Source organism: Juglans regia, chromosome 10 (assembly GCF_001411555.2).
Source record: "Juglans regia cultivar Chandler chromosome 10, Walnut 2.0, whole genome shotgun sequence".
Classification (NCBI taxonomy): domain Eukaryota; kingdom Viridiplantae; phylum Streptophyta; class Magnoliopsida; order Fagales; family Juglandaceae; genus Juglans; species Juglans regia.
In genome coordinates this window covers 20,970,276-20,983,509 of record NC_049910.1, presented here as the reverse complement: position 1 = coordinate 20,983,509, position 13,234 = coordinate 20,970,276, and the positions used below count along the sequence as shown (strand labels likewise).

Here is a 13,234-nt window from a genome sequence, read left to right as displayed (position 1 = left end):
TAATAATTAAAAAAATTAAATATTTTTAAAATTATTAGTTATTTAATACTATATAATAAATAAATATATAATCTAATGTGAATAATTAAAATCAAATTCATCTTATATTATTTTATTATTATATAAAGAAAAAATAGTTATTCTAATGTGGAGATTTATGTGAATGAAATAGTTAAAAGTTAAATTTCTTTTACATCCATAAAAAATATCTTTTAACTTTAATTAATCCAATAAAAATACTTTAAAAGGAAAAAATAGATTTTAAAACGTAATGTTGACATTGTTCAGGACCTTCTTGTACAGTCGTACCCTAGGCCGTACTCCTTTTTTTTTTTTAAGTTTTGGGTTTCTTTTTCTTTTGAATAATGCTAGAGTTCTCACTCGGCTCTACCATGCATTTTATTACGAGTTTTTTTTTCAGTTTTTTTTATATAAATTTATTTAAATATTTTGAAAAAATGAAAAAATTCAAAATTTTTTTATTTTATTTCGTGATCAAGAAAGTATTTTTTAATATTTTTTTACTTTATAATTAAATAAGTGTTTTTTAATGATATTTTAAATTTATTTTATTTTTTAAAAATATTAAAAGTATTAAAAAATCTATGTAAAAAATAACTTTAAAACAAACACATGAAAAACCAAATGCTAGAGCCTAGCGGGAGCTCTAGCATCATCCTTTTCTTTTACGTTTTTCATTATTTTAGTTGTTTTATTGTTTAAATTCTATGAATTTTTAACTATATTTATATAAGTTTATAATTTTTTAAAATAAAAATAAACAAAGATATTTAGTAAAAATAAGCTCACTTTCAAATATGATTGATATGAAACTTATTAAATCTACTATACAGTAAACAAACATTTACACTCTAATGTATACGTACAGTATAACAAGAAGTTCAATTAACAAGCGTGCGTAACCCCATAATTCTCCTCCTTTTCTCTCTCAGGAAAAGGGTGGAGCGAAATGAGTGGGACGTGGAAACGGTTATAACAGAAGTAGTGGAACAGGGTGGCGTGAGGTGGTACAGAAGATACGTACGGGGGCCAAAGGTGTGTGTGTACGGTGGTGTAGGTGACGGCGAGGGTATCTGTGAAGAAGGTACTCGTAGGGAGGGACCTTAGGTGCTCGGAAGGTGGTCTCTGAGAAGGAAGGAGGCGAGCAATGGAGGTTTTGGAAGAGAAATGGAAGAAACTGAGGCTACGGGAAGAAGAAGTTGCTGATATTGTTATAGAAGACAATGTTCCCGAGGTCTTGAGATACAAGGAGCAAAGAAGTCTAGTGGGTAGAATGGTTTCGTCTAGAACCATAAGCAGGGAGGCACTGGAAGCAACAATGGCGAAGATATGGAGAATCAGTAAGGTAGCTAAGTTCATGGAGGTTAGCTTGAACACGTTCGTCTTGGTCTTCGAAAACCAAGAGGATAAACAAAGAGTCTGGGCAGGAAGGCCTTGGCTCTTCGATAACAATCTGTTAGTATTGAGGGAGTTTGAGGGTCACATTCCACTTCATCGCATAAACTTTGATTATGAAAGCTTCTGGATTAGAATGCACAACTTGCCTTTATCATGCATGACCAAAGAAAGAGGAATACAGATTGGGAGTACAGTTGGTAAGGTCGAGAAAGTTGATGTTCAAGATGATGGCTGTGGTTGGGGAAGCTATTTGAGGGTTCGTATATATGTGGATTTGTCACAGCCTTTGGCAAGAGGTCGTACTCTGAAGATAAAGGGAGAGAGTGTCTGGGTCCCGTTCAGCTATGAGAAAATGCCTCGCATCTGTTTTTCCTGCGGATGCATAGCTCACGGGACAAATGGAAGCTGCAGTGTACTGGAGGAGTCAGAAAGTAAGGAGGAGCAATATGGTGTGTGGATGAGGGCTTCACAGTTCAAAAAGGTTAGTAATGCGAGTAATACTTTTAGTAGGGAAGAGGGGTTTAAGAAGTGGAGAAAGGAAGATCCTAAGCAGTCTTCTGGCGAGGATAAGAGAGAATATAATGATGAAAACGGGGGTAGTGAGGGAGAGGGAGGTGAGGAAAGAAAACTGATTGGAGAGGAAGAGAGTAATGAGGTTTTTTCAGGAAGTTTTAATAAGGGGGGAGAAGAGGAGGGTGTTTATACTACTACTTCTGAGGAGTTATATATGAAGGATAAGTCAGGACAAAACATTGGAGAGAGGGGCTTGATAGAATTGTATGAGGTGGAGCTGAGAGATGAGGTAGGTTTTCAAGTGGAGGGCATGAGTATTGAAATTGGGGAGAGAGAGTCAAGGCCTGTGGATGAGGCAGTTCAGACTAAAGGTTGGAAGGAAAGTGAGCAGGGCATACAAAAAGGAACATGGAAAAGGAGAGCTAGGAAAAAAGGGAAGAAGGACAGTGGTGGAGCAACCAATGTTAATAAAAAAAGAAATGAGGAATGGGTGATAGAAGAAAAGGAAAGAGGGATAAATAGGAAAAAAGGGAGATGGAGCAGTGGTGGGGAGGGTAAAGACAGTGTGGTGGAAGTGGCGGAGGCTGATTTTCAGCCCCGCCAAGCATTATGAAAATATTAAGTTGGAACTGTCGAGGATTGGGGAATCCTCGGACAGTTCGAGAGCTCTGCATGATGGCAGAGAAAAATAAACCCAACTTGGTTTTCATTATGGAAACTAAGATTAGAAGAAAAAGGATTGAGTTTCTAAAAAAGAGGTTAGATTGTGAGGGATGTATTATGGTGGATCCAGTGGGAAAAGGAGGGGGTTTGGCTTTGTTTTGGAAGGCAAATGTGGACTTAGAGATATTGAATTATTCCCAAAGGCACATTAATGCCTGGATTTGGGATGAAGGTGTTGAGAAACGTTGGCTGCTAACTTGTTACTATGGTCAACCTGAAACGGCAAAAAGGAAGGAATCATGGGAGTTGTTAAAATCTTTTAAACCACAAATGCAGGTGGGCTGGTGTGTGTTGGGAGATTTCAATGAAATACTTGTTAATGGTGAAAAGGAAGGGGGAAGAGTGAGACCTGAGGGACAGATGGCATTGTTTAGGGAGGCTCTAATTGATGGAAACCTTTATGACTTGGGTTGGAAGGGAGACAGATTTACTTGGAGTAATTCGCATGGTGATGAATCATTTACCAAGGAAAGGCTAGATAGGGTTGTGGCAAACACTGAGTGGAGAGAGGTGTATAAGGAGTTACGGGTTGAAGTTCTGGTGGCTAGTTCTTCTGATCATAAACCTTTGTTAGCTCACTTACTGAAGCATAATGCAGAAAAAGCGGTTAAGATGAGAGCATTTAAGTATGAGGCAAGCTGGGCCTTAGAAGATGACTGTGAACAAGTGTTAAAGACAGCATGGAGGAAGGAAGAAGTGGGGAGGAATCCCTCAAACAAAGTGATAAAGCTACTGGAAAATAGTAAAGCAGTTTTTCAGAAGTGGAGCAGGAAGCTAAGTATAGGAGGACAAAAGGATATTGAGGAAAAGTCAAGGCTATTACAGAGACTTCAAGAGGATGAAAATAGTGGAAATGCATTAGTGATAAGGAGAGTGAAGGAGGAGATGAACCTGCTGCTGGAAAAAGAGGATTTGAGGTGGCGACAGAGGGCAAAGGCTAATTGGTACATGCTTGGAGATAGAAATACTAAGTATTTACATGCTTGTGCCAATCAAAGGAAAAAAAGGAACCTGATTAGAGAGGTGATGAATGAAAATAATAGAAGAGTTATTGGTCATGAAGAAATTGAGCAAACTTTCAGGAGGTATTTTATGGACCTTTTTCAGACTAGCAATCCCAGTGAAGAGGTGATAGAGGATTGCATTGGAGGCATTGAAGCAAAGGTTACCCCAGACATGAATGACTGGATCTCGAGGAGCTTCTCAAGAGAGGAGGTGGAAGAGGCAGTTAAACAAATGGGACCGTTAAAATCCCCGGGTCCAGATGGTTTTGGAGCTTGTTTTTTCCAAAACCATTGGAAGATAGTAGCTGAAGAAGTGTGCCAGGCAGTATTATCTATTTTAAATGGTAACTCTATGGACTCTGCCCTTAATTACACTTATATTGCTTTGATTCCTAAAGTTAAAGACCCTTTGTTGGTTAGTGACTTTAGACCAATTAGCCTTTGCAATGTCATTTACAAAATTGTGTCAAAAGCTATCACTAACAGATTTAAGAGAGTGTTATCTACCATCATCTCCCCCTCCCAAAGTGCCTTTTTACCTGGGAGAATGATTAGTGAAAACATTATGATAGCCTATGATTACTTCATTCCATGAAAACAAGGAAGAAGGGGAGGGTGGGAAGTATGGCCATGAAGTTGGACATGTTCAAGGCCTATGACCGAGTGGAATGGAAGTTTATTGAGGCAGTAATGGTTAGGCTTGGTTTCTGTGAGAGATGGGTGAAGCTTATCATGAAATGTGTCTGTTCAGTAACATTCTCGGTTCTGATCAATGGAAAGGTGGGCCATACCTTTAAGCCTTCAAGGGGGTTAAGGCAGGGTGACCCTTTGTCACCCTACCTTTTTATCCTTTGTGCTGAAGGGTTGAGTTCGATGCTCAATTGCTATGAAAAACAGAATTTGATTAGAGGTGTGCAAGTGTCTCGAGGGGGGACAAGAATCAATCATCTTCTCTTTGCAGATGATTGTATTCTGTTTGGTAGAGCTAAGTTGGAAGAATGGGATAAGTTTCAAGAGCTTCTATACAAATATGAGCAAGCATCTGGCCAGCTTCTTAACAAAGGGAAGACTTCCATTTTTTTCAGTAATAATACCAATGAAGGGGATAAGAGAAGGATTATGGTGGCTGGGGCTTCTGTGGCTTGCGGCAGTTATGAGAGATATCTAGGTCGTCCAGCTTTGGTAGGAAGATCTAAATACAATTCATTTAAAGTATTGAAGGATAGGGTTTGGCAGAGGATTTCTAGCTGGAAAAACAGCTTCCTTTCACAAGCTGGAAAAGAAGTATTGATAAAGGCAGTGCTTCAATCTATCCCCACGTATACCATGAGTGTGTTCAAGCTCCCTGTGAAGTTGTGTAAGGATATGAATGGATTATTTTCAAGATTCTGGTGGAGGAAGCAGCACATGGAGGGGGGTATCCAATGGAAGAAATGGGAATCTTTGGGGTTGCAAAAAGGGAAGGGAGGCTTGGGATTCAGGGATTTGGAAAGTTTTAACTTAGCTCTCTTAGCAAAGCAAGGGTGGAGGCTAATCAAATATCCTGATTCTCTAGCAGCAGTGGTTTTTAAGGAAAAGTATTTCGGGCATTCAAGTTTTTTTGAGGCAAGGCTTGGCAGACAACCCTCTTTTCTGTGGAGAAGCATCTGGTCAGCAAGAGATTTGCTTCTTGAGGGATTGAGATGGAGAGTGGGGGATGGTAGTAAGATTCAAATATGGGGCTCTAAATGGATGCCAACACCTACATCCTTTTCAGTCCAGTCACCAGTATCTATGCTAAGGGAAGATGCAAAGGTGGAAGAGTTGATTGACAAACAGAACAGAGCATGGGATGAAGGGAGAGTGAGAGCCATTTTTTCAAGTGAAGAGGCAGAGATAATTCTTAATATTCCTTTGGGCAGAGGTATGGCACAGGATAAAATTATATGGGGACCTTCGAAGAAAGGGGCTTTTACTGTCAGCAGTGCATATTATCTGCAGCTTGAAAGACTGAGAAACAACAGAGGTTCAAGTTCAGAAACAGCAGAAATGGTAGATAAAAGATGGAGGAATATATGGGATTTAGAAGTTCCAGGTGTGGTCAAGTTATTTCTATGGAAAGCAGCAAGTAACTTGCTGCCCACAAAGCAGAACCTACTCAAAAGGAAGATAGTGCAAGAGCCAAGTTGTCCAATCTATCATGAAGAAGAAGAGTCAGTTATCCATGCCCTTTGGGAGTGTAAAGCAGCAAATGATATATGGACTTATAAGAGAAGCCTAGTACAGAAATGGAGTTGTAAGGAGGCTGATTTTATGAAGCTATGGGAGAAACTGATGGCAAGATTGAACATGCCACAGCTAGAAGAGATGGCTATCCTTTTCAGAAGAGTGTGGCTCAGGAGGAATGAATATGTTTTCGAAGAGAAACTATCTTGTCCTAGGAAAGTCTTCACCTCAGCTATTGAAGGGCTTGAAGGGTACAGGAATTCTAAAAGGGTACAAAGGCAGGAAGTTCACTCAGTAAGTGCAGAAGAAAATAGACACATATGGCAGTTACCAAAGGCTGATTATGTGAAGGTTAACTGGGATGCATCACTAGATTTAAAGAGGAAGAGAATGGGGGTGGGTATTGTGATTAGAGACGAGAAGGGAGAGGCACTGGTAGCAGTCTGTGATTAGAAGAAGCATGTGCAGGATCCATTAGTGGCAGAATGTCATGCACTTTGGAAGGCATTGGAGCTATGTAATGAACTGAATTTTCAAAAGGTAATGTTGGAAGGAGATGCCAAGAATATTGTTTCAGCTATTAACAATGAGGAGGAGGATCTGTCCTGTGTTGGTTTTATAGTTGATGATATACGTTCAGTGTTCAGAAACAGACCAAATTGGTCTCTACATTTTGCTTATAGAGAAAGAAATATAGTGGCTCATACATTAGCAAAAGAAGCTTTGAAGTTTGAAGAAGCTAAGATTTGGATTGAAGAAGTTCCAAGTGTTATTGTAAACTGCTTGGAAAAAGATAAACGTTGTATTACTTAAAGTTTGATTAATGAAGTTTTTGAGGTTTATTTCAATAAAAAAAAAAAGAAGTTCAATTACTTTATGAATTTTATATTTGTGAAATATTTTTGCAAAACTAAAGGCTGGTTTACCAAATCAGACTATCTCATATCATTGCGTGTTATATAATCATTATAATTTTCTCAAACTCTCATACAAAATAAAATAAATAATTTAATTTTTTCAATCACAAAACAAAAATAATATTATAACAATATTTAATTCAATTTTAAATAAAATATCTCGTCTCATTTGAACTGCGTAACCAAACGAGGTAACACTTCAGCACTTCTCACGTAGCTTATTAAGAAATACGTATCAAAGGATGACTATCAATGTGGCAGAGGCACTTGCCTCGTTTATTTTCACAATTCCTGTCAACTCAACTTATCAAATCGTTATAACTTTCTCAATTTTTTACATAAAATAAAATAAATAATTTAATTTTTTTAAATCTTAAAATAAAAATAATATTATAATAATATTTTATTCAATTTTTTAATTTTAATCTCAACTCATTTAATCTGTGAAAACAAACAAGACCTTACAATGGTTTAATAGTTTTTTGATAAACGAACTAATTTAATTGTTATTAAAATCAGAAGGATTAAAAAATTCAATTAAAAAATATAAACTCAATTTTCTTTTTTTTTTTTTTACAAAAAAGATGAGATGAATTATATATGATTAAAATTTAAAGTTGAATAAAATATTATTAGAATATAATTATTTTAATATAATTTTTGTTTTAAAATTTTAAAACATTGTAATGACTAGATGAAATAAAATGAGTTGAAAGAAGTTATAAAAATAAACAAGACCTTATTCTACGCTTCTTAAAACTTCATATATCTAATCGTTGTAAAGAATAATCCTCACTAATAAAATACTCGCAAAATCTATACATTTCAAAATAATCTTTCTAATTGATTAGGATTTAAATTTAGAAGATCACTTAAATGATAAATCACAAAAATGCTATTTTATTGCCCATCAAGACTACTCCACTAGTCCCTGTGCTATTTTATATACATATATATATATATATATATATATATGTATGCATATGTATGTATGCATGCATGGTATGTATGTATGTATGTATATAACACATACATATATGTACTAAATCATTGGAAAAACTTAAAATTATAAAATTATAAACACCTAAAGGAAAAGATAAACTCGGAAAAAAAAAGTTCATAATTGTCACATTTTTTAGGAATATGTGAAAATTCTAATAGAATATTGGGTTGAAGTGATTTCCTTGAATTAATCTATTTAAGAGAAGAACTTCATTCTAAGTTTTTACATACTTACTTACTAAAATCAAACGTCCAGAGTACATAAATAATAAATCATAGACAGATTGAACCGTTGAATTGAAAAAATCAGGTACTATTATATAGTTTTGTATCGACTAAGTTCACAAGTTAAAGATAGGAGGACTCAGCATTAATCACACTATTTTCACAAACATATCACAAATTATTTTTGGTAATAGCACAAAACTTTACTAGATGTAATTTAAAAATAATATTATAAACTAGATCACGTTAATCTAGGATTGACTGAACTATGTATGACTTGGGGTTAGAATTTTGAGACCAACTTTTCACATCCAATGTATTATGCACGATCAATTTAGTTGATAAATCTACTAATTTATTTATTATAATCAATCTATCTCCTTTGTCATTTGATAAAATACTTTAAGTGATTTTTTCATTAAATATAAATAAATAATTAGACGGGAGATAGACGTACAGATGAGTGATGTGGCAAGTTGAGCCACTGTCATAAGACTCATGAGCACAATCGCAAAGGATGGCTGGGTTATTATTACCATCTTCAAATCGCGTTTCATCGAGGGCAGATCCGGTACATAGCTCTCCGCTTGTGTTCCATAATGATACAGCTTGCGCATCCCATTGTTGGAATATTGAGTTCAATGCCTTGGCTGTCTCGCATCATTCCAAAATTAACAAAAATTGCTTTAGAAAACCCTATCCAAATACCTTAGAAGCTATGTACATGAATTAACTTACATTTTAACACTAGAATCATGTAAAGCTAATCAACTTATATTTTGGTTGTATTTAAAACCTATCTAGATGCATTACTTCTACTATATATTATATCACATCATATATATACGAGTAATTATTTATACAAGTCTTGTACATTCAATCTCTTTACAACTTTTTATATAATTATATTTTAAATTAATAGAGGTATTTTTGTAAAGTAATTTATAAAAATAATATTACTTTACATAAATATCCTGATTTTAAAATAAAGTTATATAAAAAGTTATAAAAAAAAATTGTAAACGTATCATTACTTTAAAAAAAAAATATATACTTTTTCTAGCTAGTGAGATTTATTTTTTTTATAAAAAGTCTGCGTGTGTACTTAGCATTATTAGTACTATCATGTATTCATGACGTGTGTACAGCATAGTACTTAGGATAGATTTGGGAGTGTGATGAGATATAAAATTATCATCTCATCTTATCATTATATCTTTTTTAAATTTTTATATAAAATATAATAAACAATTCAACTTTTTAAAATCTTAATTCAACTTTTTAAAATCTCAATACAATAATAATGTTAAAATATAATATTTTAAACATTAAAATAAAATACAAAATTTTCATCTCACCCCTAAACCTGCCCTTAGTCCCCTTTGAGAATGGGGGGGGGGGGATCTCTTGTCAGTTCTGGGGCACCGGAAAACCACCCCCTCAAGCATGCAATTTATACATCTTATTTATGAGCAGTGATAGGGTTATTATCACATTACTACTTATTTACTACTCATGTATATTTCAAATTTTTTTATTATTTTTTTATAAATATTTTTTTAATATCTTTAATGACTAAGAAAAAATTAAAAAAATATATAATTTTATTAATGCTCACTTTCTTAATTATTAAGTAAAATAAAAAATTGAAAAAAAATTAAATACAAATTAGATAGTAAATAGGTAGTAGTACGATAATAATCCTATCATTATTCCTTATTTATTATCACCTCTAGATTGTTTTTACCTTTCGTTTACTTAGAAATTTGTCGGAGATTTTACAAAAGAACAAAGACGTGTGAAATAAGTCAGCCAGTAAAAAAGATACATGTATGAAAAGTTTATAGCTCTCCTTAATTCGATCTAATTAGAGCATGAACGATGATGACCATCAAGATGTTAACAACTCCAAGCAGAGAAACCTTTGCTGTAAATCATGAATTCTGGAGTGTAAACAAACAATAATAAGCATCTAGTTACTGATTCTAGAGCGTTAACGAGAAAGGTAGGATATTGGTTCACCCGGCCCCCTCTTAGTTCTACTTGCATCCAACGTCATACCCACATGAGACACAGAGGAGAGAGAGGGAGAGAACCTTCAGATGGGTCGGTAGTAGCATTCTGAGCGCTTGAAATCTGAAACGAGAAGAAGAAGAAGAATAAGAAGCAGCAGAAGCAGAAGCAGAGAAAGTGATATGGAGTGGGTGCTGAATATTGCTTCTCTCTCGAACTCATCTTCATCCCCCCGTACATGTGAAAGTGTCATGGGGTTCCTGAATGCTATAAATCTATGAGAAATGCTATCATCAGCCTACTGTACATTGCACTCTCCACACACCTCACATAAATTTTTTTTTTTTTTTCAACCCAGCACGTTGAATGTGCTGGGACTTCTCCCAACAATAGGCTGCAAAGAAGATTTTTTCTAAATCTATATATATATATATATATATATATATATATATATATATATATATATGTGTGTGTGTGTGGGTGGGTGGGTGCGCACGCGCTCAGGGGTTAAAATTTGGCTATATAATTTATTTTTATAAATTTAGTTAGTCATTTTTCAATAACATCAAAGAAGAGATTCTTTAAATTTATCATTTCTTTATTAAAATATTAATTTTGATATTTTCATTTATTTTAATTGTAATTGTAATTTGAATATTTAATCGTTATTAAAAAAGTTCATATTAGATTTTTTTTTAAAAAAATTGGCATCAACTAATCATAATATTTCAGAACTAAAACTTGAAACACTCCAGCAAGATGATGCTACGTCATTGAAATAATGACTGATGGAGACTGACTGCCTTTTGTGGTTGAGTTTGGAATTTGGACACTTCATGCTTTTGAGATGAAGAGAAATTTTCTAAAGTTGTAAACTTGTGCGAAACTAATAGCACGTAGGAGAGAGAATTTTTTATGTCAAATAATATTTGACCAGCAACTTGAACTCAATAAATTTAGCCAGTAAAAATAATCAAAATTAAAAACACCGTAGATTTGTTGAGTCTACTATAGTAAATTTTTGTATAATCAAATTTAATTTTAACCAAAATATAACTTTGTTTAATTTACTATTAATGCTCTAAGGCTCCGGGTAAGCGAGATGATTTGGAAAATATTTTACTTTATTTATACACGGGGAAAAAAAAAATAGTGTTCATGCAGGATTGCATCCGTGGAATTCACAGTGTATGAATAGTAACTCATTTTTTCCTTGGATAATGCTAGGGACTGCATTGCAGATAAGTGTAAATAATATAATTTTTTATTTATTTTTGTTTTTCTTTCAATCATATTTTTAAAATTTTTTTAATTTGTTTTTTTAAAAAATCAATTGGTCACTTATAATCATTTTCTTAATTATTAAATAAAAATAAAAAATTACAATAGGTCAATTTTGTAGCATTTTCCATTCTAAAAAATCTAAAAGCAAGCTAGCGCGCAATGTTTTGATCTTATCTCCCCAGCCATTTATAAAGTTCAACTTTATTTGATTACAAATCAGTTTCTGAGCATGATCATATTCGCCAAAAAGTACCTGCGCGCCCGTCTAAAAGCTTGTACATGTTCATGTTCTGAGCATGTTCATGTTCTTAAGCTGTACTGCGCATAAAAAAATCTAATTCCTAGCTAATATATAAATATATATACATGATTATCCTTTTGATATATGTGTGGTGGAGCTCATCACCATGATCCACTACGATTAATGGGTGGAAAGAACATTATATAGGGTTATTTTTCCCAATATCTTTATGATAATTTTACCCATTACCAAAAGCTTGTCAACTCATAATTAATTAGAGAGAAGTGATACAATTGCAAATAAATTAAATAAAAATAAATTTATAAATTAATATAATTTTATACGATATATTAAATATATTTTATAATAAAAATAATTTTATCATTTAATATCAAGACAAGAGAAGAGCCATTCAAAGAGATGGGACAGTTTGATGCTTTTGTCAACGCACTAGTAGTCAGTCGGTACATTGATTTTAATTTTTGTTGACTTGCGAGGTAAGACTATTCATCCGGTTCTGGACCGGATATACCCATCCTGAAACCTGGGTTTTAAAGTTGGATTAGGTTTCGACCCAGATACACCCGGGTTATAATCCGGGCCGAAACCCAGAAGAATTCGGGTTATAAAAATCCTGAAATACAGCTTCCGGGTTCTACCCGGCTTTTTATTTTTTTTAACTAAAGGTTCATATTTAATTAAATTTAAAAATATAATTCTATTTGAATGCATAATTATTTTTATGTAAAAGCCTATATTTATTAAAAAAATTTCAAGTCATAATTATTTTTTATACAAAAGCCTTTATTTTATTAAAAAAAATTAAAGAAGTCAGGTTGAAACGCATAATGTGTTCTAAATACTAAATTCATCTATGCATGCATCACAATGCAATCCATTACATATTACATTATTTGTTATTTATACATTATATTATAAAATACAAAATTACAATATATGAATTACAAAATTAGTAACATATTCATCAATGATTTAGGCTTGTTTGGATTCACAAGTTATCTCAGCTCATCTCAGCTCATCTCAACTCATCTCACTACTATTCATTACTATTCAACAACTTTAACTCACAAATCTCACTACTATTCACAACTCATCTCATTACTATTCACAATCCATCTCAACTCATCTCAGCTCATCTTAAGTCATCTCAAGTCATCTTCGAATCCAAACACTAAATAGCAACTTCAAGTAATTGGACTGAGAGATCTTGTAAAACACAAAGTTTTGAACAATGATTATATACAAGGATTAAGACAAGTTTCACTTAATAAATTAAAGATTAAGATGAGAATGAATTTTTTTTTTTTTCCAAATACACCCACACTAACAAATATTTTGTAGAGTTTTCATTCAAATAGATATCCCTAGACAGTCACTTCTCTTAACAAAATTAATAAACAAGAACATAAAACAGAGTAGTATTCAACTATAAAAAAGCTACACATTCTCTCTGTCCTCACTCTCTTAACAATATGAGTATCAAAATGATCCTTAATACAGTAGTACTTGTGCTAGTACGTACTCAACTTTGTTTCATTGAAGCATGCAACAAAACCTAACTGAAGCACATCCTCTTTGTTTCATTGAAGCATGCAATTTCAAACCTACTTTTTCAAGTATTTTTATACAAACTATAGTTTAAATAGTTGGTGCAGTACCATGACCTT

At 33.5% G+C, this 13,234-nt stretch overlaps 1 protein-coding gene across 1 annotated transcript in view; it reads right to left on the bottom strand.

Annotated features, from left to right (window-relative positions):
* The window catches only part of LOC109013810 (probable LRR receptor-like serine/threonine-protein kinase At1g56130), a 59,502-nt gene extending 49,242 nt beyond the window's left edge, over positions 1–10,260 (bottom strand). Inside the window, exons 1-2 of the mRNA XM_035694513.1 lie at positions 10,105–10,260; positions 8,466–8,658 (exon numbers count right to left, since the gene is read on the bottom strand). Coding sequence (XP_035550406.1) covers positions 8,466–8,658; positions 10,105–10,249 — 338 coding nt within the window. The 5' untranslated portion in view covers positions 10,250–10,260. The remainder of the gene's footprint in view (positions 1–8,465; positions 8,659–10,104) is intronic.
* Positions 10,261–13,234: the final 2,974 nt, after the last annotated feature.